Source organism: Corvus kubaryi, unplaced genomic scaffold (genome assembly GCF_017639235.1).
Source record: "Corvus kubaryi isolate FWS band 111438036 unplaced genomic scaffold, C.kubaryi_AGA036_p1.0 37266, whole genome shotgun sequence".
Taxonomy (NCBI): Eukaryota; Metazoa; Chordata; class Aves; order Passeriformes; family Corvidae; genus Corvus; species Corvus kubaryi.
In genome coordinates this window covers 7,517,106-7,541,140 of record NW_024581081.1, presented here as the reverse complement: position 1 = coordinate 7,541,140, position 24,035 = coordinate 7,517,106, and the positions used below count along the sequence as shown (strand labels likewise).

At 36.6% G+C, this 24,035-nt stretch overlaps 1 protein-coding gene across 6 annotated transcripts in view; it reads left to right on the top strand.

The window, feature by feature from the left end:
- The window catches only part of SIPA1L2 (signal induced proliferation associated 1 like 2), a 126,543-nt gene that overhangs the window by 36,550 nt on the left and 65,958 nt on the right, over nucleotides 1–24,035 (top strand). For all 6 annotated transcript variants that reach the window (XM_042025250.1, XM_042025249.1, XM_042025246.1 and 3 more), the window contains exons 3-4: nucleotides 15,708–17,411; nucleotides 23,589–23,722. In XM_042025250.1, coding sequence (XP_041881184.1) covers nucleotides 15,947–17,411; nucleotides 23,589–23,722 — 1,599 coding nt within the window. In that variant the 5' untranslated portion in view covers nucleotides 15,708–15,946. The remainder of the gene's footprint in view (nucleotides 1–15,707; nucleotides 17,412–23,588; nucleotides 23,723–24,035) is intronic.

Below are 24,035 nucleotides of genomic sequence, written 5' to 3'. Positions count from 1 at the left end.
TGGGGTTCTGTGGAGTTCAATGGAAATAATGCCTATCTTGTTTAGCTTAAGCACAGTATGCTACTATAGTAGTTTCACCCAACTTTTTTTTTATGTGCAAAGCAGTTTGCATCATGCATTGACTCCTTTCTCATTCGAATGTGGAGAGTTACTGTGTGTGTAGGAACAATTAATTGTACATCAGCAAATTGAATTCAATTTTTGTGTGTTTAATAACGTGCTTTTTTCTAACTTCGTTACAAATGTTGCTGATATCTGCTCGAAAAACTAGGTTTATTAAAATTTATTTAAAATTAAGAGATTCAGCAAATGCTCCCTAGAGTTATAACTTGTTTGAGAACCAAATGTAAAAAGAACTCTTACATTAAGATGCTTTCTCCAGCCTCTGGAGTAGGGGGAAACACAGTGATGAAGGATGAGGAAAAAGCTGAGGTACTTAATGCCTTCTTTGCCTCACTCTTTAATAGCAAGACCAGTTGTTCTTTGGGTACCCTGAAGAACAGAGAGAAGCTTGAAGACATAGATGGGGAACAGCATGAAGCCCCTGTAATCCAAGGGAAAATGGTCACACAGTTTTCAAGGAGGATGTGGCAAAATAATCTGCCATTTTCATTTTAGCTTCAAGATGAGTTCTGGCATTAATGAAATACTTCAGTCAACAGCAGGTATTTGTTATTCTTGATACAAGTGTTTTGGGGTTGTTTTTCCTTGTACATGTTCCCTTTGTTTGAGTTATTTCATGGCTTTGATATGTATCTTTGAAGTTTCTAAGTAGCAGCCTGTGTTTAAACTCAAATATTAACACCTTCAAGTAGCTTTAACGAGTTTATGAGGGTATTTAATTATTAGCTTTTTTTAAAGCAAAGGTTATACATTTGTTATATTTCTTCTAAGAAGAATAGCTGAAAAATGAAAAAGACTATTAAAAAATAATTCTAGTTTTAAAAAGTATTATGTAGTACCACAAAGGCTACTATGTATTCTGTCTCCCTTTTTATCATCTTGTCTTAGTTTATCAATACTAAAATAATTTGTGATCTTTAGGATCTTATTTGTTTACTTATTTTTGTAATTGACAGGGTTGATGACAGAGTATTCTCTGAAGGGTTTTGTTCATTGGAATCTTCTCTAGGCTATTGTTTGAGCTAGATAATTTGCTGACTTTAAGAACATATTGAAGTACATATTTGTTTTGCCTTGGTTTTGACAGGAGGTGGAGGAATGGATTATCACCTAAGAGTAACACATGGTATTAACTGTTGAGCGTAGGTACAGACCCTTCTTATTCAGAGGAAAAGAAGCATCTAAATAGTCATAGAGCACAGTGAACATTTAAAGAGAAATCCCATAGCTTTCCTAGTCTCCTGGGAAGGATAAAGGAAACCGAGGTAACTGATACTAGTACTGTTGTACAGTGTCTCAGCTGACTGACTTGGATACCAAAGAGATGTGTCTTGGGAGAAAAGAAAGGACTGATGATACTTTGGGAAGATACTAAGGAGAAGGAAAAATATTGAGATAAAGGAAGTGACAGTAGAGGAGCAATAGTGATATCAAAAAGGACAAAACATTCAGAGAGGGAATGAATAGTAAAATGGCAGAATTCAATAAACCCTGAAGTATTTCTAGATAAGAAGGCTACAGCAAAGATGTGCTTTTAAAGTCAGATGAACTTAAATGGTGTGTTGGAAAGCTGGACTTTTGTCAGACTAGCTGACCTTGGAAAGGACAAGGAAAAGGATATTTATAAAAGAGGAAGAAATGGGCTTGGATGAAGACAATGATATAGGATGTTTCTTTTCCTTTCATGATGGTTTAGGAGTCTGAACTTGCCAGGACCAAACAGACCACTCCTTGACAACAGACTATTTTGAACAAGTGTTTGGTTTAATTCTGATTTTTTTCTGGATGGTTTTAGGAGTCAGTGAGCAGAAACCAATTGATTTGGGTGAAAAACAGAAAGAAGATAGAGTGGAAGCTTTTGGCTGGTGATTAGCTAAGCTGCTGGCTTTTGCCATCTCTGTAAGTGCCTGCAAATTAAATAAATGGTTGATGACAACCATTACCATCCTAACTTTGCCTAGCATCACAGTTTACCTTATTGGCCTGTTTTCATTCTGCCCAGCTATGCCTGAATGAAGGTTGTCTGTGAGCACTCTCATTCCACACCAAAGGGTGTCATGAGCCTGACACATATTCACTTGTCTGGTTTGTGCTCCTTGAGTGGAGGATGATAAACATATGGATTGAGATGGAAAATATTGCATGAATTGGGTATGATTTGGTGAATATATGGCACCTAGTGTATTGGAAATAGAGAAAAGAGGAAGTGAAGGAACACACTGGAATAAATATGGGTGGGAACCACACCATGAGAGGCAAAGAATTCCTGGTGTTATGCGCCTAACATGGCATGTAGATGTACACTATCCTTGAATGGAAAGAGAACTATATCCATACTATTTGGTTCTGAAATATAAATATGCATTAAAAAATCTTCCCAGTGAAATGGGCACAGCCTGGTTAATGGTGCTATGTGCTGAAATAGCAATTAATGAGACTTTGGCATTGGGTTTTTTTGCTCAAGACTTGGCAGGTTTTTTATCCTCATGTACATTCATTGAGTTTAGAAAAGCTAGCTGAGCAGATTCTGTAGAATATTATTTAAAATTAGTCACATTATGAATTGCCATAGGTAAGGATATTTTTCTTAAAGGGTCATACATAATGTTGGCATGAATAGCTGTGACCTTTTGTGAGCAATTCATAATTTGTTGACAAATATGCAGTCAGTCATAAAGGTTATTAGGTTATAAAGAAAATAATATTTATTTGATAATGATCTGTGTTTTGTGGAAAAATAATCTGTGGGTTTTACCGGTAAGTAGTTGAGTGTGTATAGGGAAAGAGAGGGAATGCCATTCAGGTAATTTATATGTCAAATGTGTAGCTTCTTTTATAATCTAATATGAGCTTTCTAAGAGTCAGAAACATAGCAAATGTGATTGTTCCTTTCTAAATTTGGATTTCAAAATAAATCTGTAGTTTCTATCATGCAAATATGTTGCAAAAAAGAGGGAGATATGCACTGACAGCAAGTAAAAACACAGTTCCAGAAATGTGTGGTCTGTATAAATGATATACAGTTTGTTGGCTGACCCAAACTTTGTGCTAAATCGAAGCCAATAATGAAATTCAGAGGCAGATTTTTTACAATGCCTACACTGCATTACTATGCCTGTGTGTGAACACTTTGGATCAGTTAATTATACCCTCCTATTTGAACGTTTTCATTTACATAAGGAGCAGAACTTGATAAATCAAATATAAAATTCAGTGTCTGATTTATTGGATGGGGCGTTATGTAATCAGAATTTTAAAAGCAAAAGTTAAAACAAAATTGGCCCTATAAAAGCAATTCATTCCAGATGAATATGAATTTAAAATTAACATTCCCCATGCTTCCCAAAAGTGGACCATGGTTATGTTTTTCATGGTTCCTAATAGTGCTATTTCTTAGTGTGCTCAGAGACCTATTTAAAGGTAAATTACTGATTATTGAACATTTCAGTAATTCACCTTAAAGCAAGACTTAATTTTCAAAAATTTTTGCCTTTTAGCTCTTTATCATAAAGCAGTAAAATTAGGGAGATGATGTCATCCTTATGGTGGCTTGCAGCTAAGAATCAAGAAAGGCTTATAGATATTTTCTCTAATGTGTCTCTAACATGAAGGAATACAATATTAAATCTGCATTCCTAACCCCAGTCATGATGATGACTTTGTCTGGAAAATGCATAAATACAATAAGGAGTCTTCTTTCCAATCTAGAAAAATGAGATCTTGCCTCTCTGAGTCAGAATACTTGAAAGATGTGTTTCCACACTGTGTTTTTGAAGACAGGTTTGGGGTTTTTTCTGTTTAAAATGAAAATATGTAGCATATTTCCTCAGCAGGACAGCTCCCGAAAGTTCTCAGACATGCGCTTTAACTTAGTAGACTAAAGCAAAACTATAGGTCAATGATTACACTATCTTATTGTCTGGGGTGGGTTTGGTTGTTTTTGTGTTCTGTTGTTTGTTGTTTTTTGAATTTGAGGGAGAAGCAGAAGAAGGTGTTCCATAAAGTTGACATAAAGCTTTAACGAAATTATTTTCAATTATAGCCCTCTTAAGTCTCATTGAGCACAAGCTTTTTAGCTTAACAGCAATTTGTTCCTAGATAGGATATCAAATGATCACTGAACAGATGGCAGTGACATTTTATTGCTATCAAGTTGTGCCAAATTTGAGTGGACTGATGAAAAATGAAGAACAATATTCTGCTAACAACTCCCTCACTCCAGCTACTGTTCTTTTGTTTATATCTAGAATTATGTAAAAAGATTTTACTCACTGGAAAAAGAACTGTTACTCTACAAAGCTGTGGAACAACCAGCCTAGAGGGTGGCTGTCTCAGAGAGGCACTTGTTTGCCCAAGCTGTATTGTTCAGTGCCAGGTGTTCCAGGCCAAACTGCATGTGCTTGGAAATGTCATGTGGACACAAGTTACCAAGTTATTTGGTAACTGCCAAAATATTTTTGTGTATTTTTAATATTACTAAGTCTGTTTTCCAAATTTACAGTGTAAAATTAAGGACAAATTTGTTTTTGAGTAGACAGACTATATGAATCAAGAGCATTATGGCCACCATAGATTTCCATGTATTTTCGTTCTATATGGAACTCCTGCTCTTTTGTTTCAGAGGGGAAGGATAGAAAAAAGTGAAATCTCTGTTCTCAAATTATACCTTTTAGAAAAGGTCTTGATCAGTGATGTGAAGTGACACTTTATAGCTCTACAGTGATGCAGAAGTACCTGAGAAGTTACTTGCTGACATCTGAAACTGCAGATCCTCAGTCACTTTGAAGCTAAGGTTCCAAAAACTGGCCAGTAATATTATCAGTTTATGCTACCTCACAATTCCTGCCAGTTGATAAAGAATCAAGGTCAAACTAAAACAGTTTCCATAAAAAACAATAAAGACTCATGCTCACGTTTCCTTTTCTTTAAAACTTATTTTACTTTTAATTAACCACTTCCTTCATTAATACTAAAAATAATTCAGAACTGTGATATCAGAGCCACTCTACTGCCAAATGACATGACAGAAAACCTACTTCCTGTTTTACTTTCTTGAAAACATAAGAAAGATAAATATTAGCTTTGTTTCTCTTTTTTTCTGTAGAATGTGCTTCTGTACTTTCTTCTTGGTGAACAGTTAAGATCTCTTATCTAGAACACTAGAATATTTTGAGTTGTCACAGGCAGTGGTTTTGGATGTTTTTTGTTGCTGTGAACTTTTGCAATGGGAGAGGTTGTTCAAATTCTCCTTTGCTTTAGCAATGAAGTGGACTCAAGCCCTTTTTTCCTCTAGAAATGAACTAACCTGAGCTTCTAAAATTGCATTTATCTGCTTTCTGATCCCCTCTTGGCCCAGATGTTGCAACGTGTTAGAAAGACTGGTGTTAGCTTTGTGTGACCCTTTCTAATAGAAAGATTCCAACAGAAATTGAAGTCCCTTGGTAGACAAACTTGAGTATCATCATAGTGTTATTGCAGGAAAACTCACAAAGAACACGGACATATCTTTGATATTTGGGGGGAAATATGAGGACATAGGTAAACAAAATGTGTTTAGAAAAGTTTCTCAAATCTTATTTTAATCATTGCAGGTTTTGCTCAAATTTCTATGTGCAACAGGAAATTAGATAAAATAGTATATTTAACAAAACATTGTAATTTTGTAGGCACTGAGTATTAGTGTCATATCCATATATTCCAAGGTACTGAAAGTTTTATACAGCTGATGGATATTTGAAAGATTATCTGTAAAATATATATTTTTCTACATGTGGTTTAAATGTAAAAATCTGGGGGAGGCAGCAAGGTCTGATGCAAGTAAGTATATGGAAACCTGTTGGATGACATACACATTTCTCATGAGCATGAGCAGAATGACAGTTTAACCTTTTATCGCTTATTTTAAATCCTTACACTTTATACCGCTAAAATGCCTTTTGAATGCCGGTTCCCATTGGGTAATAAAAGTCTTATTGATGGTAATGTGTCAAAACAGAAGATTTTTGGAATGAAATAGTGAGTTTTCAAGCTGTTCTGTACCTGTGACCAAAATCTATGCACCCTCTTTGACTGTCTCATTTGTTGATGGATGTACTGAGTGTGCCTTTGCTTTTGGGAGGCTCTTTCTTCCTACTTCAAAAAATTAGATGCCTTTAAAAGCTGTACGCATTGGAGAGAGTATTTCTGGTAGAAGTAGCATTAGTATTGTAAGTGGTTTGCTGTTTGGAGGGGTTTGGTGATCTCTGGAGGTAAGCCCAATGTATGGGCTTGTAAGGCCATACCATGGCATCCCAGCGAGTGCTCAGGTCTGACACCACCAATGTGAACGTGGCAGGCTTAATCCGTGCTCCTGCCTGAAGAGCATTTTTACTGTGAAACGCAGTTATGATAGAAATATGGAAAAGAACTTTCTTGTTCTGGCTAAAATTGGCTTTGTACATTTGAAAAGCTTTCTAAAGTAGTGTCAGCATCTGAAACCTCCTTCGTGGAATGGGCGGCCTCGGCTGTTTAATGGATGTATTGTTTCATCTTTCCACTGAGTGGCTGAAAAAGCTCTAATTTGGGCCTTACTGTACTAGACTTATGAAAAGTGGAATTGCCTCATGAATTTTTGTGACATACTGACTTTGAAAAGCCAAAGCTTGCAATCTTGTTCTCTCTTTCTGAACAATATCTCCTTCTGCAGTACTTGACTCCTTATTCAACCTCAGTGCAGCTTCTGAACCTGCTTCCAAATTTCTACCTCAGAATCTGAAGTAACAGTCAAAATGTTAGCACATCCCTACTTTCCTATCAACTTTTAATTAAAATCCATTTCTTCAGATAGGTAAGGAGGTGCCAACTCTAGTATTCCTACTGTTTTTCGGAATAATCAAAAGCAGTTGTATGCACTGTGTGGGAACAGCCTTACATACGTATCCCAAAAGTGTCAGATAATTTCTGTAGAAAACACAGTGCTAGTGCATTCAGTCAGAAATTTATCTGAGCATATTTTTCAGTTAGAAATCTGTGTGTATCCATGAAGTTTTAAATTTTGAAGATTGATAATTAAGGTAATGATGTCATACAACTACTTCTAGTTTTTCAATCCCATCATTCCATCTGTAGCAATTCGTTATATATTTTAAGGACAAAACTTCTTAGTGTGATTTTTCTTTTTTTTTTTTTTCATGGAATGGACAAGACATTTCTTAATATTAAGTGGGTTGCTTCTTATGGGTTTTTCCCTCTGGTTTTCTCTATGCCTGCTCTTGGCCAGAATGCTTTTCAATTGGAATTTCAATAATCATTTTGTCTGCTGATCTAGAGTTAGAAGAAATAATTTCTGATGTGACTAAGTCTGGGAAAAGGTAGAATATGTTCTTTTCTTTGTTTTAAAGTAATGCAGTACTCTTCTAAATTGCTGAGTTGCTTTTTGTTTCTGCCAGTATTTTATAAGAACTGCATAAAAGACAGCATTTGTAGTATCTGTAAATGTTTATTAAAAACTTGAAGGTAAAAAGTTTGTTTTGAAATGGAGCACATGTATACTCCCTTCTCAACATACAAATATGAATATGCTCCTTTCTGCACACTCTTCTGCCAGTCAGTTTACAGGTGCTGTATTTCTCTTTCAGTGTTCTCCCAATGCACATACAATTAGTTGTCCTTTTCATTGTCTTCGAATAATGCAAGCAGGCTGCACGAGTCCTGTCTTTATCTTTCTAAGCTTTGCCTCTGACAGTGGCTTGGTCCACTTGTTGTTTACCAAGTGGATTATCATAGTATTTCGCATCCTGTACAGTGGAGTCATCGTATGAGGACACTGTTCCAACAGGACACAGGAGCAGTCCCTGCCTTGTGGATTATGCAATTTAAATGAGAATACATGCATTCAAGCAGGAAGGGCCAATTCAAGAATCAGTGGACTTTTGATAATTTCTGAGCCTGTAGACAGTACTGTTTCTACTGAGGTTTCAGATGTTGTCCAGCTTGCTTGAGAAGACCATTGAAAATTACTTTTTTTTTGGTTGCTTTTGAGTGGAACTTGCTTCAATGCAGTGTTTCTGTATTATAACTGAAAATGAGTCATCTTTACCCTTTCAGAATAATTCATGCTTTGTCTAATGTGAACTCCTTTATTGAATAGGTTCTACTGGCTGAGGAAAAGTACATGTCGTGCAAACAGATTTTTGGTCCCTTCTTTCTAAGATCTTGAACTACACTGAATATATAAAGTATTATGCAAAGTTTATTTGGGTTTATCTGCTGACTGATATTTGTTTGTATGAATCTTGTTTATGACATTCCTGTATCATTATGTGAAGACTCTTCATTCTCAAAGATGAAACTAGAATTAAAATTCTGCTTCATCAGTATTTTAAGGATAAATCTATTTTTGAGGAAATTGTAATTACTGTGAAATGTTGGAGGAACAGGCATAAGTACTTCTAACTTCTTGAAAGCAGGGAAATGTCTTAGAATCATCCAGTCTGACATACTATGTAAATTACATTCTGAATGTCTTTTTAGTCTCCAAGTAGAGACCAGATTATTTAATACTTATTAAGTAGGGTTCTTTTTTTGTTATTCTTGCCCTTTGACACCTAGGTTCTTGAATGGAAAGAATGAAAGGAAACAAAGAGAGTTTGGGCTATGTGGGTTTTTTTAAAATTTTCATTGATATCAGAATTTGACTGATATGTATATAACTTCTATTTGCAATTGTTAAAGACTGCCCAAAAAATGGTATTGGTTAACAATAATAATAATTTATGGGGAATTTGGTGCCTTCCTCCTGCCTATCCCTTACCCCTGGAATAATTCGTGGTCAGTGCTTCTTTTCAACCCTTTCCTGGAACAATTCTTTGGTCTAGGACTTCCTGTTAAAATGTTTCCTTTATACTTCATTAATTAAGTTATGTTGTAGGCTTTACTGTATTTTAAGTTTCATAATTTCAGTTAAAAGTAACTGAACTGAATTGGAAGAATGCAAATGAAAGATACTCAGTGTGTTTGTCAGTGGCAGTTTTGCTATTGTTTAAACTCTGGTACTTTACATGGTTCAACCTGAATAAGGTACAGCTTCATTTCCATTTTCTTAGTTGAACTGTGCATAACAGCTGTAAGAATAGGAGGGTATCCAGTTGGTTCTGGAAATCGAATTAGCCTTAATGCATCTCTGTCAAATCTTGCGTTAATGGAGCAATAGAATATTGGTATTAATATTCTAAGAAAATGCAGTGCCGAAACAGTCACAAATTTATCTAAACGTATTTTTTAGTAACAGAAGGTGATTTCTAACAGGAAGTTTAAAATCAATAACAGTAAAGCTATGGTCAGTAATAGTTCTGTATAAATAATAGCTCTCACTGTCGTTCACTGAGAGATAACCTCGGTTGCTTGATGAAAAACTTAAGCAGTGTTTTCTAACTCAACAAAGCATGCATTGAGATAAAATGTGTAGGACCAAACGTTCAGGAAAACTAATAGAAGATAAGCTAAAGGGAAGCTGCTGGAACTTTGTAGATATTCTTTGGTATAATGAGTTACACCTAAGAAAGTGTATCTTTTGTAATGGCTCTTTCTCTGAATGGATGCAGTATGTTTAGAACTAACCAAGCTGACACATAGCATTGAGTTTTGTATTTAGCAGTTGGAAGGTAAGATTTATTAAAATATTTTCTCTGGAAATGCCAACATGACAGGTGGGGAATCTTGACCATAAGATAAACAAGTCTAGCATTTTTAATGGGTCTACTTACTGCTACATCTTACACAATTATTTCTCTAGGTGGTCAGATTTTTCTCAGCCTGTTAGTGGAGGAGGACAGTTATGGTTGGAGAGGTCTCTCCCTTAAAAGTAAGACAGCTTTCATTGAACAGCACCAAACAGATGTGGAATTTAAAGTTCTGTTGCATCTCTGTCTCAATATTTATATGCATCTGCCATTTTCTTTGTTGGAGAGGGGAACCACGTTTGAAGAACAGAGTATGGTTTTTTATTTGTATTTCTTTTTTACCCAAAATCTTGAACCAGTTCAAAACTAGCGCAATTCCACTGTTTTGATAAGAAAAGTGATGGTCTTATACCAACACTGAGAATCATGTAGGCTGTTGTCACTCTTAGCTATAGCTCCTTCCCTCCCACTCCCCGTGATTGTTTGTGGATACATTTCTGTAACTACATTATTTCAATAAAGGATTTTCTCAGTTTCTACTCTGAATTTTCTCTCGCAGAGACTATAAATGTAACGAAATACAGCATAGCTAGGGAAATGTGCAACACATATTCACTACACAGCAGCTCATCTGTATTTCCATTTGTCAAATGAGGGTCTTCTCATCATTCTTCTGCCTCTTTTCTATGTCTGCATGTTAATCAAGTGTCTGAAATATGCATATGTGAAGTAACCATTTATACTGTAGTAGTTATAGCTTTAGTTTTAAATTTGATGTATAACAATTTGAACCACTTTTTTTCATAAGCTCTGCTCATAATTTGTTCATTGTATTATTTCCAATCCATTTTCCACAGCTGCAATCTGAATAAGTGGCTCAATTATAGTTTAGTGTTATTCTTTAATATTCACTGAGCCCTATGGAAAACTTTGAAAGAAATATTTTATTTAAAGACAATTATGCTTAAATATCATCGTTTTCTAAAGACATTTGCATGAAAAAAAGGCAAAACTATGAAGAACTAATTTTTCTTTTTCATACTACTGTCTGCAGTAATAATTCTCCTGTGTGACATCATAATTAACTGTCACATGATATGATATCACAGTTTAGTGTGATCAGAATTCTCTGACTTGAACACACAAATAGCATTGCTCGAAAACCAGACATAGCTGTCACTTTGTTCTGAAAATTGGATAGTTCTTTTAGGAACCATTAACAATATTAAGAAATCATTAAGAAATAGGTGCTGTTAATAGATATATTAAAATATGTAAATCTAAGAATGCTTGCTAATGTAATCTGTTTTTAAAAATAAACAAGTTTGAACTTTAAATAAAAAACTTTTTTCCATTATTTTGTCATTTTTCAGAAATAACTTCTTTTTTGTCTGGTGGCAATCTTAGTTTTAGGAAATAATACCTCGTGACAGATTTGTTCAGTGAGTTATCTGTTCTAGAAACTGTAAAAATATAGGCAGCTTAGAAATCGTGTTCATTTGTCCTTTGCACTCTTCTTTTTCATTGCACTTGAAAGCATGCGCAGAATTTTCTTGCAAACTTTAGATTCCCATGAAGTGGCCATTGTGTAGCTGCTGCTCTGCTGTACTGGCCAAATACATAACACTAGTACCCCACTATGTGTTTCTTTGAAGACTGGAAACTAACTGGAGGGAGACACAGAAAATGCTGTGTAGAACCAATTGAATGCAAATTAAATGTCTGATCTTCAGCTTTTGGCATATTATTAGTGCCTATACTCCTGTTTTATCAAATTGCACTTCCCGTTTTTTTAAGATTAGTAGAGCTTGAGAGTCATGGTGTATAGAATTGTCATCTTGATAAATAGTAGAGATTAATGCTTTCATCCAAATTATGCATTCTTTTTAGGATGATAGCATTACATAATAATAGGGGCAGATTTCCAAAGTCTTGATCAACAAAATGATCACAGAGCGACTTCTTAAATAATTCATTTCCATCTATCAAGGCTGACATGAGGCAGCGTTACCAAACAACCTCCTTTTGACAGGGTAGTCCAATAGTACAGTTCTTATTCATTGCTCCGCTACTGGCACAGGAACACTTGTGGGCACATATCCAGGTCCCCAGGAAACTTGGAATCATTCCACGTTAAGGAACTGTAACTGTAGCTAACAAACCAGCTGCTGTATTGAGCTCAGAAGGAAGTCTTTGTAGCTGTGTGGAAGGAACTTAAGTTATTTGCATAACATCCAGCAGTCTTGGTGGGAAGGGTTGGCAGGAGCACAACAGCAGGGTAGGCATCCAGCTTTTCTTTTTTGACCTTATCTGTCACTGATTCCATTCTTCAGTGCTAGGGTAAGATGAAAAGAGAGGGAAGTCAAGAACTTGACCAAAAGAGCTGTACAGGTCTGAAGAGAAGAGTACTCATGGTCATATTGACAGCGTTCTTTGTGGAAGTAATAGTTTATTAAATTCAACAAAAAATATTGGTTTATAATAAATAGTATCAACATCAGTGCAGTATTTGTGAGTTGGTAAACTCTTACTGTGGAGAGAGAAAATCCTTAACAACAGATAAATGAGACTAAATGAGACTAAATGCTATCCATCAGCATAAGTCAGCTGTCAGCCAGAACATGCTGTTGTACTGAGTTACAGAAATTTACAGAAAGGGTCAATCATGTTAAAAACAGGCAGATTTTTTTTCAATTAGGCCAATTTCAGATTAGGAAAAAAAAATAAACAATATCTCTTAAATATATTGCATCACTTCTTCAAACATTACTATTCCCAATAAAATATCGATCTACCTTTCCAAATAGGTGTTTCTTTAGTTCTGTCACACCAGCTTTGCACTGTAAAGAAAACAAATTCTCTATTTAAGTACTGTCTTTTGCAATGTACCTCTGTTAGAACACTCAGGCCATACTTCATCAAGTATTTAAGCTACCACCACCACCAGAGGGAAAAAAATGCCTTGCTTTCCCGTGGCCTTCAGGCTCTCTGCTGCCTTCCACAAATACAGATGTTTGTGAGGCCAAACAGTAAGTCACATTGTGGATTTGGATTGAAAATAAGTAGGGTGCCAGTGTCCATCTGTTGCTCTTTCCTTCTGCCTCCCACCACCTCGCCTCCAGTTTCATTTCAACTTTCATTATGGTCCTGGTCCAATTCACTACTTTTGCACAAATGCTTATGATAGAAAAAGGGCTGACACAAGAGAAAAATGGAATTCTTGCAAGATAGCCTTTTCTTACCTTATATATATATTTTTTCCTATTTTTAAGAGATTAATTTTTACTTAAAAATGCATAAACTAATGACTTCTATGAATGCTTTTTATGTAGGAAAGGGCAGGAAGGCTAGAAAATGTAATTCACCATAATTTCAAAGAAAATTGAATTAACCTTTAATAAGAAGTTAAATATCTATCCCAGTACTTGAAATTAAACTTACTCTGCTCTCTTCTATATTCTGTCAGAAACAGAAAAGATGATTCTGGAATAGTTTAGTTTTCCTTCAGAGTGTGTATTTAGCAAAGGTTTCTTCCACTTCTATGATTGTATAAAGAACAGTCTAAGAGATGATTAAAGAGCTGCCAGCTGTTCATGTTAATTCGCACAGAACTTCCTGGTACTCAAACTTTGCAATATTACTTGTGCTCCAAAAATGTTGAGCATATTGACAGATCTGAGAGCAGTCCTGCAAAGAAAGGCTTTGGGTTATTGGTGAATGAAAAGCTGGACATGAGCCAGCAATGAATGCTTGCAGCTCAGAAAGCCAAGCACATCCTGGGCTGCATCCAAAGCAGCGCGGCCAGCAGGGTGAGGGAGGGGATTCTGCCCCTCTGCTCTGCTCTGGTGAGACCCCACCTGGAACCCTGCAGCCAGCTCTGGGGTCCCAGCACAGGAAGGACACTGACGTGTTGGAGTAGGTCCAGAGGAGGCCATGAAGATTATCAGAGGAGTGGAACATGTCCTGTGAGGAAAGGCTGAGAGAGTTCGGTTGTTCTGCCTGGAGAAGAGGTGGCTCCAAGGAAACCTAATTCTGGCCTTCCAATACCTAAAAAGGGCCTACAAGAGAGCTGGAAAGGAACTTTTTACAGGGCATGTAGTGACTGGATGAGGATTAACTGTCTGAAACTAAAAGAGATTAGATATTAGGAAGAAATTCTTTGATATGAGGGTGGTGAGACTCTGGAACAGGTTGCTCAGGGAAGCTGTGGATCCCCCATCCCTGGAAAATGTTCAAGGCCAGGTTGGATGTGGCTCTGAGCAACCTGGTCTGGTGGGTGTCCCTGTCCATGCCAGGGGAGTTGGAAGTAGATGATCTTTAAGGTCCCTTGCAACCCAAACTATTCTATGATTCTTTGACCAATATTTTTTTTTGTGTAGTATTTTCATAAGTCAGTGTTTAAAAATCCTACTTGCCACATTTCAAATGCTTTTTCTCTGAACATGTCAGTTGTTTAAATAATCTTTTGGACTCCTGTAAGGAACCCAAGACTTTGTTTTTAATTGTCTTCATTGGCTGTCAAGGAATTTGTATGGAGTAAAAGTAAGCTGCAGTGATACATTGTTATTGTCAGCAATTTCTACTACCAGTCACATAGAAACCATAGCCATTATGAGAGTGCTGAAGTCTAACTTGTGTTTGTTGCCTCGTTACTACAGAAGTCTTCTAAAGTTTGCTGCATCAAACACAATTTTTGTTGATTTCTGACAAGCAGAAGGAAATAAGGTGTCATATTTTAATTTATATTATTCCTTTGGCCCTCATCCTTCCTCCCCATCCTCCAAGGAATTTTTGTCACATTAAATATAGGAGAAAAAACACTCATCTTCTGAACTCCTCTTACTCCCTCATATCTTCATTGAAATCAAGAGAGAATTTATATTTCAAGCTAATTTAACCTGACTTCTTTTTAGTTTCTGGTAAAGGCATATTATCCTTATTTGCAGCATTTTAAAAGTTCATTATGTTGGCATTTTTGTTTGAGGAATAAAATCTGAAGAAGTGCACAACATTCTGTCTTGTCTCTTGTTTTAGTCTGCTTTTATGAATGGATTAATGGATGGGCTCTGCCTGCAAATGAATCTTCACAGCATGAGTCATGGTCATTCTTAAGACTATTGAAGAGTATTTTATATCCTAACAGTTCCAATTTTGTAATAAAATTGAGGCTTATCAATAGAGCTACTATCTTTTCTTATTTACAGAAGAAAACAGACAGGTTCTTTATCACAATAACTGAGTTAACAGTCTAGTTTGCAACCAGAGGAATATAATATAACAGAAACAACTGTAACTCTTTTCCACAGCTAAATAATAGTTTGCACTCCAAAGAAAGGAATGTAAGTAAACCTCCCTTTGGGAAGAGAGGGGGAAGGAAATGAAATACATTAATTCACTGAATTAATCATAGTGGAACAATTACTTTTAAATGTTCTTTTAAATGGGGCAAAACACATTTCTCTGTAGAATGTGCTATCTGCTCCATGTATTTTACCTACCAGTCTTGCCCAGCACTCCTGTGCGCATTTACCATTTTCAGGAAAGCTTGGAAAAAAGCATCTTAGATATTACGTAGACAAACCCCAGTGATTAGACAGAGAATAGGCATCTAAGTTGCTGACAGTATTGCAGGGAATGCATAGAGAATTGTCTGTGGCTATTCTGCTTGTGCATGTATTGGGGAGGCCATGAGAGATGCAGGTTCAAGCTGATCACATCCTGTGGAATCACATGAAAAACTGGAACTGTTACATTTGCTGGGTTTTAAGAAGTCCAAGGATAGAAAATGATACAGAGCAAGTCACTTTAGGTCCATCCAGTTTCATGGGGTGTTTTATATATATACAAGCAACAGTGGAAACTTACTGTTATTAACTACAAATATTTTAATACACTTTCTTTTTATTTTTTTTTCCTTATGAACAGATTTAAGAAATTTGTCTGGATTAATACTGAACTGAATGCATCGGAACTGAAGGAAATGTTTTGAGATTAATCTGACAGAAGTCTTGCAAAAATGGTACACTGAGGTCCCTGCCTGCCCCTGTGGGAAGACTGTGACTGTATTTTTATATTGCAGTTTATTGGCCCATAAAAGACAATGTAATAACAAATGTAACAGTAAATTTATGCAATAGTAGTGGTTCCCCTCCCACTGACTGGATATGAGTGATCAAAGGTCTTTGCCAGAAGATAAGCACAAGGTTAGCAGAACTTCCTCCAAGTTCAGGGAGTCTTCGAGAAGCATGCAATCTGATGATTATTTCGCTAGAAAACTTAAAGCCTTGAACGGTAGCATGGGTCCTCCTGTTTCTTCAAATGCCTCTAGCAAAGCTGAAAATAATCAAACAAATGGTACACCAGCCGTGCCTAAAATGGGTGTTCGAGCAAGGGTATCTGAGTGGCCTCCTAAAAAGGATTGCTCTAAGGAACTGAGTAAAGCTGCGTGGGAAAACAGACCTCCAGCCACTTATGAAGGTGTTGGCTCAGTACTTCCAAATGGACAAAATGACCAAAGCGATGAACAGCAAGAAGAGCTAGAACTGGAATTTACAGAGGGAAAGTATTCAATTGGAGACCTTTTTGTTCATTCACCTCAAAGAGGACTTCATCCCATAAGGCAACGAAGCAACAGTGATGTGACAATAAGTGATATTGATGCTGAAGATGTGTTAGACCAAAATGCTGTTAACCCAAATACTGGAGCAGCTCTTCACAGAGAATATGGCAGTACTTCTTCAATTGATAGACAAGGCTTGTCTGGAGAAAATTTTTTTGCAATGCTGAGAGGATACAGAGTGGAAAATTTTGAACATAAAACCCTTGCTCCTTTTGGATTTTCTGAGTTTTTCCACTGTGATCCCACAGTTTCTCCAAGTCTACATGCTGCTGCACAGATTTCCAGAGGAGAATTTGTCAGGATTTCTGGGCTGGATTATATGGATAGTGCCCTACTTATTGGTCGAGACAGGGAGAAATCTTTCAAGAGGAGACTTAAATCAGAAGCAGTAGAAACATCCCTGTTTAGAAAACTGCGAGCTGTTAAAAGTGAGCACGAAACCTTTAAGTTTTCGTCAGACCTGGATGATAGGCTTGACAGAAACGTTCGTTCTTGGAACTGTCAGAAATGTTTTGCACATTATGATGTTCAGAGCGTTTTGTTTAACATAAATGAAGCAATGGCTACCAGAGTAAATGTAGGAAAAAGAAAAAATATAACTACTGGGGCTTCAGCTGCGTCACAAACTCAGATGCCCGCAGGCCAGACTGGAAACTGTGAATCTCCTTTGGGAAGCAAAGAGGACCTCAATTCAAAAGAGAATTTAGATGCTGATGAGGGTGATGGGAAAAGCAATGATTTAGTATTGAGTTGCCCTTACTTCAGGAATGAAACTGGTGGGGAAGGAGATAGACGGATTGCACTTTCTAGGGCAAATTCAGCATCTTTTTCTTCAGGTGAAAGTTGTTCTTTTGAGTCCTCTCTGAGTTCCCATTGCACAAATGCTGGTGTTTCAGTACTGGAAGTACCAAGAGAAAACCAGTCCATTCACAGAGAGAAAGTGAAGCGTTACATCATAGAGCACATTGATCTTGGAGCATATTATTACCGCAAGTTCTTCTATGGAAAAGGTAAATTTTTCTAAACTGTTCTGACATATCCATGCATTAGATTTAAATTGTTTAGTAAAGATTAGTTTTTGTTTTCCTTCTTCTCTATAGAGAGACTTAGGTATTCCAGAGGATCCTGAAACTCTTTGTTAAAATTAAACCTGTTATTTTTGCTCTCTCAGGGCAAAGAAGTGGGTTATGTATGGTTGTGCAATACCTGTGTGAGTTCGTTAAGTGATTTTATGAGAGGTCATATAAAATAGCATGTAAGCTAACTTCTCCAACCCAAACTTTCTTGATCAGCAGGAGAAAAAGATGTCATTTATATCCAGTAAATGCATTGGAAATACTGATACCCAGAGTGGAAATAATTGTTTCCTAAAAGGTGACTCCAAAAGGGAATGTTTTATTATTGAGGCTTCCAACTCTTCTAGATTCGACTGTCTTCAAGTGTGTCTTGAGGCCTTTCATATTGTATGCACATGTACATGCTCCTTAAATAGAGAGCTTCTGATGTTATTTAGTTTTCCAGCTTAAAGAAGGATGTTTTATGCATTTCTCCTAGCCTTATACTCCTTTCTTTTAGGATATGATCAGTCTGCAAAAATGCCAGCATACTCTTGTCAGCAGAGTAATTATCTTGGCTTGAATCGTTATTCAGATAAACTATTTCCACTCTGTGATCAGCTTTGATAGTTTGCATTCAGTACTGGCTTGTGCAATGAGTATGAAATCCCTGGTTTTGTGGGAGAACCCCAAAATACCTGTCTCTGTCCTTTCTGTATTATGAATTACAGCTTTTATTAAAAGAAAAGGAAAAAAAAGTCTGCTTTTGTTTTTAAAAAACTGTTCCAGACCAATTCTTTTTGTTCTTCTTGAAGTCATACTTCCTCTGCTTTCTAACTATATTTGAACATCAGGAAATAAGCACTGTACTGTTACTCCTTCCTGCTGTAACCCTTTAAAAGGGACTCAAAAGAGGATCCACATCAGTGCTGGGCACAATACAATAGACACTGAGAACATATTAACTGTAAAAAACCTGTATTTAAAAGGCAAGGAAGAGAAGAATTTGGATCTGTGATGAAAGAGGAATACGAAGACCCACAGCTAAGCAAGGAACAGGCAGCAAATCCACAGGTTCAAAACGGATTTCAAGCTGGACAGGTTGTAAAGTATATAAAAAGTGTTGATGAAGTCAGAGTTCAAGAGAATGAGGGGAAACTTGTAACAAAAGGGTGGCATATTTTTTGAGGGGCAGAGAGAAGAAAAGATTGGCACACACGAAAATGAAAGGAAGACTGTCAATAGACAAAGGTGGTGGCAGGATAGGTGGAGGGGGGAGGACAAGAATTGAGCCAAATGAAAGAGAACTTGTTTGTGAAGTGCTTTGATCTTGGATGAGTTACAAATGCTGAAGTGCAGAACACTTCTGTGAAGAAAAATCTTGTCAGAGAAATTATAAAAAGAAAATGCAGATGGATACTCAAAGCCACTTTAAATAATATATTATAAACAAACCTAATGACCTTTCTGGAAAATTGATGTGAATGTAATTAGTTTTAATTAACTTCTGTTCTGAAATAGTATCATAGTTTCTCAGAGTTTTATCCCACCTAGTTTAATACTAGGAAACTTGAATTGCAACTAATTGTTCCCTAGGTAGAGTTCTTCAAAAATAAATATGGTGTGATATATTTAATATCCAGTAAAAAATTGCTACCTTCTCACCTTTCCAGTGATATGTAAGCCATGGCCTGTTGTGCATTATCTTTTTATAGAGCTGTAACAGATATTACATGAGGGAAATCTGTATTTAATGGCTCTTATGATGCAGCAAGTCAGGGCCAACAAGCTAATGAAACAAAAATCTTAATTTTTAACATCTACCATCTTAAGGTTTCATGCACATAAGGAATCTCCACATTAATTTCAATTGAATACAGTTCTCACCTAAGCAAAACTTCTTGTGGGTAGAGGAAATAATCCAGACATTTTGTGTTGGGCACCAACATGTGTTGCTGCTGGCCTGAACTTCCATATAAAAAAAATTGACATTTATGTTCATACTGGGTCTGCGTGATGTTCTTCCATGACAGTGAGCTCTCCTAGCTGATTTTTCATTGATTTGTAGATTTAGTTGTGCAGTTTAATTTTACCAAAATCTTTACAGGAGGATGAATTAAAACTTTAGCAAACAAAGGTTACTTGTACATACTGCCACAGATTTTCTTTGCCTTTAAGAAAATATATATGAAAAAGAAATAGCTTTCTGAATATTTGATTTTGTTCACAGTCTTATAATTGGCACTTGTCAGCATACCAGTTTTATTTCTGTTTTAAGATGCATGGAAGAAACACCCTGGCATGTGTAGCACTAATTATTCCATTCCCCTTCAAGAAATATGAGATTAGGGATTCAGTGTTTTCTGAAATGAGTTGTAGTTTTATACTGCATATTTATAAGCTTTGTAACTATTGTTAAAATCAAATCCAACACAACTGATATAAAATATGTTATGTTTATTGAATATATCATCTCAGTTTTCAGCTGAGATTTGTAAAAGCTAGAATATATTGTTTTATCTCATGGTTTTGATAATCATTGATTTGTCCTTTTCCCTTTGTGCAATTATCCTCATAATTCCTCGAGACTTGTTTACTATTACCATGCTTTTTATTTGAGGGATGCTTGCAACCATTTAATGTTACTGTGTCTATCTGCTGATATGGGACTGCAAAAATGTCCTAAAAGAAGTGTACAGGCTTAGAAAGCTATTGGTATTAACTCAGTATTGTACAAGTAAGACCTTTGTGTTTGAAGAAAAATTGACAACTATTCCTCAAAATGAAAAAGTAAAAAATGAAAAATATTGTTTTTTCAAAACATCCCTCTAGATCTCAGCTAGAAAATAGCACTTATTTTCTTCTTTTCTCCCCGGCTGATTCTTTTAAACCAACATAAATACATTTAAACAAGCTCAATGAGTTTGTACTTTTTGAAATTAAAAAAAAGATGATGCCTTTAATTAAAAATGTTTTCCCCAAATCCCAGAAGATTAGTAGCCATGCTATTCTTCAATTTACTTCAGTTTCCTTACTTTCCTTTTCTGAAACTGGTTTATCTATTTTATTTTTAATGCATATAAATAGTGTATTTGGTTTTCTGTCTTTCATGTTGTACAAGAAATTAGTAGGTATATTCTGCAGACACTTGCATTATTCTGCTCAATAGTACTGCAGCCAAGAAATCTAGTAACTGTGTAATACCCTTTTCTAGATTTACATCAAAATGGACAGCTCTAGACTTCCAGCTGAGGAGTTTACCTTATGTCAAAGCCTGAATTATGCAGCTGTGGGGAGTTTTATGTTATTGGAAGTGTTTGACCTCTGAACTTCTCTTTCTCTCCTGCTCTCAGTCTTTGTGAACTCCAGTTCCACTTGATAAAATTGCCCACCCAGGCTCAAAGTTTTAATTTAACACTGGGAACTCCGTAAGGTACATTATTTATCCATGGAGATAGAATGCTCGGACTGGGAAAGGAATGGAGTTGGAGAGCATGAGCAAATACTTTAATGTTTGTGCCTCTTTGATTCCAGGTGTTCCTTCCAAAAAAAGTTGTAATGTGCTGCTGCTCATTTTCTTTCCATTGGGAGATGGATTGTAACCACCTACACACTTCATAGATAGATTTTTGAAAGACTACTGGAAACCTAATTTAAACTTGATTTGAGAAATAAGACTGTCATTTATGTAGAGATGAATTCATTCTTTCTATTAATTCTGAGAGTATGGATAACTTCTTAGTGAAAGACATTTTGCAAAAAACTTCTTTACTCACGTCTATAAATATGTCATTTCAAAAATGTATCAAACTAGCTCCGAAATGCTAGCAAAATATTTTTTAATCCAGACAATCTCTAAGGGGAAATTAATCAATCAATTGCTATTTAAAATTTGGGATCATGGCATGAATTCAATTGGAAGAAATTTCTGGAGGCCATCCAGTCTATTTCCCACTTTAAAGCTCCCTTTAAATATAGGTTCTGAATAGGTTGCTCAAAACCTGTTTCCTTTTAGCTGTCCCTTTAGCTTTTTTACTGTCTCTAATTCTCCTGGCAACCTGTTTGCGTTGGATTCCCCTCACTGAGAGGCTGCATGTTCTGATGGTTGCATCTTGTTCTTTCACTTTGTACCTTTGAGAAGAGACTGTTTCTCCTTTCTCTACAACCTCCCATCACTCATGGGATCCAGCAGCTTTTTCCTCCTTTAATCTGCTCTTCTCCAGCTGCAAAAGCCCATTTCTTTTAGCCTTTCCTCATCTTTTATGTTCTCCAGCCCTCTAATTGTCTTCATAGTTGTCTGTTGGCCTTGTCCCACTCTGTCCAAAACTGGACGCTGCTTCTTACATGGCCTCAAAAGTACCAAACAGAAAGGCATAGTGTTCTCCTGAGCTGCCGGAATACTCTTGGCCAGAGTGTGGTTGCCCTTCCTCTCTGCTGGGAGGTTCTGCTGGCTGCTGGGCAGCCTGTGCTCACAGGGTACCCAGTGCTTTTCCCCAGAGAGGTTCCTGAGACAGTTGGTCCCCAGACTGTGCTGTTGTATGAGCTTGTTCTGTTCTACATGCAGGTCTGTGTTGGTCTTCATAAGGCTTTTTCAGTCCATTTTCTTGGATTGTAAAAATGGGAGTTTGTTTTAAAGTGTCAGGTTGAAAACTTCAGATGGTTTAGGATTTGCTTCACATGAAGCTCACCTGTGACAGCTCAGCAGTAGCTGCCTCCAGGGGAAGGGGAGAGTGGGAGGTGAAGCACAGACACCCTACAGCTGTAGAACTCAGCTTGTGTGGCTTTGCCCTTGCCTGCTTTGTTAAAAGTGCAAGGATTATGCATTTCCATGTCTGCCCCGTGCACATATTCCTGATTTTTCAAAAGCCTGCTGGTTATTCCCCTTCACCTGGTGCACCCATCTGCAGTCCTAACCTCCAATACATGAACAATATATTCTCTTTGAGCTTGGTCACGGACATCAACTTGTTGGGGATGCACTCCATTCCATCATTTAGATAATGTAAAACCCTATTAAACAGTAACAGCTCCACTATCAAATGCTGATAAACATTTTAGTAACTGGCCACTAATTGTAATTTGTATTACTGATCACAGTCCATTAAGGCCAACTGTCTAGCCAGTTTCCATCCACCTTGTAATTTGCATGTCCAAAGCATGTCTTTTCAGTTTAGCTGCACAGATACACTATGGGAGACTGTGTGAAAAGCATTACTAAAGTACAAGTGGGTGACATTCATTGCTCCTTCCTCATCCGTAAAGCCAGTCACATCACTGTAGAAAACAACTGGATTGGTCATGCATGATTTGCATTTTTTAAGTCTGTGCAGGCAGTTTCCAAGCATCTATTTGTCCTTCATGTGCCTGGAAATGTCTTCCATGAGAATTTATTCCTTAATCTCCCTGGGAACTAAGATTTATGGTGACTGTTCTATGGCTTCCCAGACCCTCTTGCTCCTTTTTAAAGGTGACTGTAACTACTCACTATGAACTTTTAAAGGTGGTAAGCAGGAGCCTCAACATGGGTCCTGTTTGGTCACAATGATTTGAGTATGTCTGGTCTCCCTAAATGGTCTCTAATGTGATCTTTCTCTTCAGTTGATAGTGCTTTACTCTCCCAGACTGGACCAGTTGGCTCAAGGATGAATTTAACTATTCATCAGACATTGAAGAGTTACTAGACTCAGTTTTCCCTTGTTGAGGCTGAGTTGCTGCTTTGAATGGAAAGGTGTGAATAAGAATAAGAATAAGAATAAATCTTATTTGTTCAAAGACTCTTAGCTTTTATTCAAGATTATATGTAGATACAGTTTCTCCAAACTAGTTTCATACAGCATCAAGCAAAAAGATTAATTTCATTGTAAAAAAAAGAAAAGAAAATTTCATAGTAGCAGCAGTTGCAGTAATTTATGTGAGTGACCACTCCTCTCATCAAAATTAGCATTTTGTGATTTATGTACTCATTGTACAGTTCAGAAGATCATAAGCTGTTGTATTCACAGACCTCATTGTTCAATTAAAAATAATATTTTTTCTTGCTGCAGAAATTTTTTTTTTTAGGTTTGATGAACATTTTCTAGGAGACTCATACTTTACTATTCTCTTATCTCTTCATTCATTCCTGTGCAAAAGAGCATCAGAACTACTTTGGAATAGATGAAAATCTTGGACCTGTAGCAGTCAGCATCCGGAGGGAAAAGGTTGAAGATGCTAAGGAGAAAGAAGGATCTCAGTTCAACTATCGTATAGTTTTCAGGACAAGTGAGGTAATGTTCATTCAGTAATTCTGCAAAGGAATGGGAAAGTTGACTGAGAGCTTAGGATACTCATTATTTGTCTGTGGGTATGTTGCTAACTTTGAAAGTAAATCTGTTAATGGGAAAGGTTGTTTCCTGTACCATTAGTAAATGTTGTTGCTCCTGAACAAAGTTTTCCTTTTCTGTACCACATAAATTTTTTGTCTTTTTGAGTGAGCACCCAAAAGGTAAGTTGGCTGAAGAGAACTGCAAGGTGCAAGCAAGGCTAGAGATCTTTAACATAGTTAAAGATATGTGTGGATCAGGCTGCTTGATATTATGT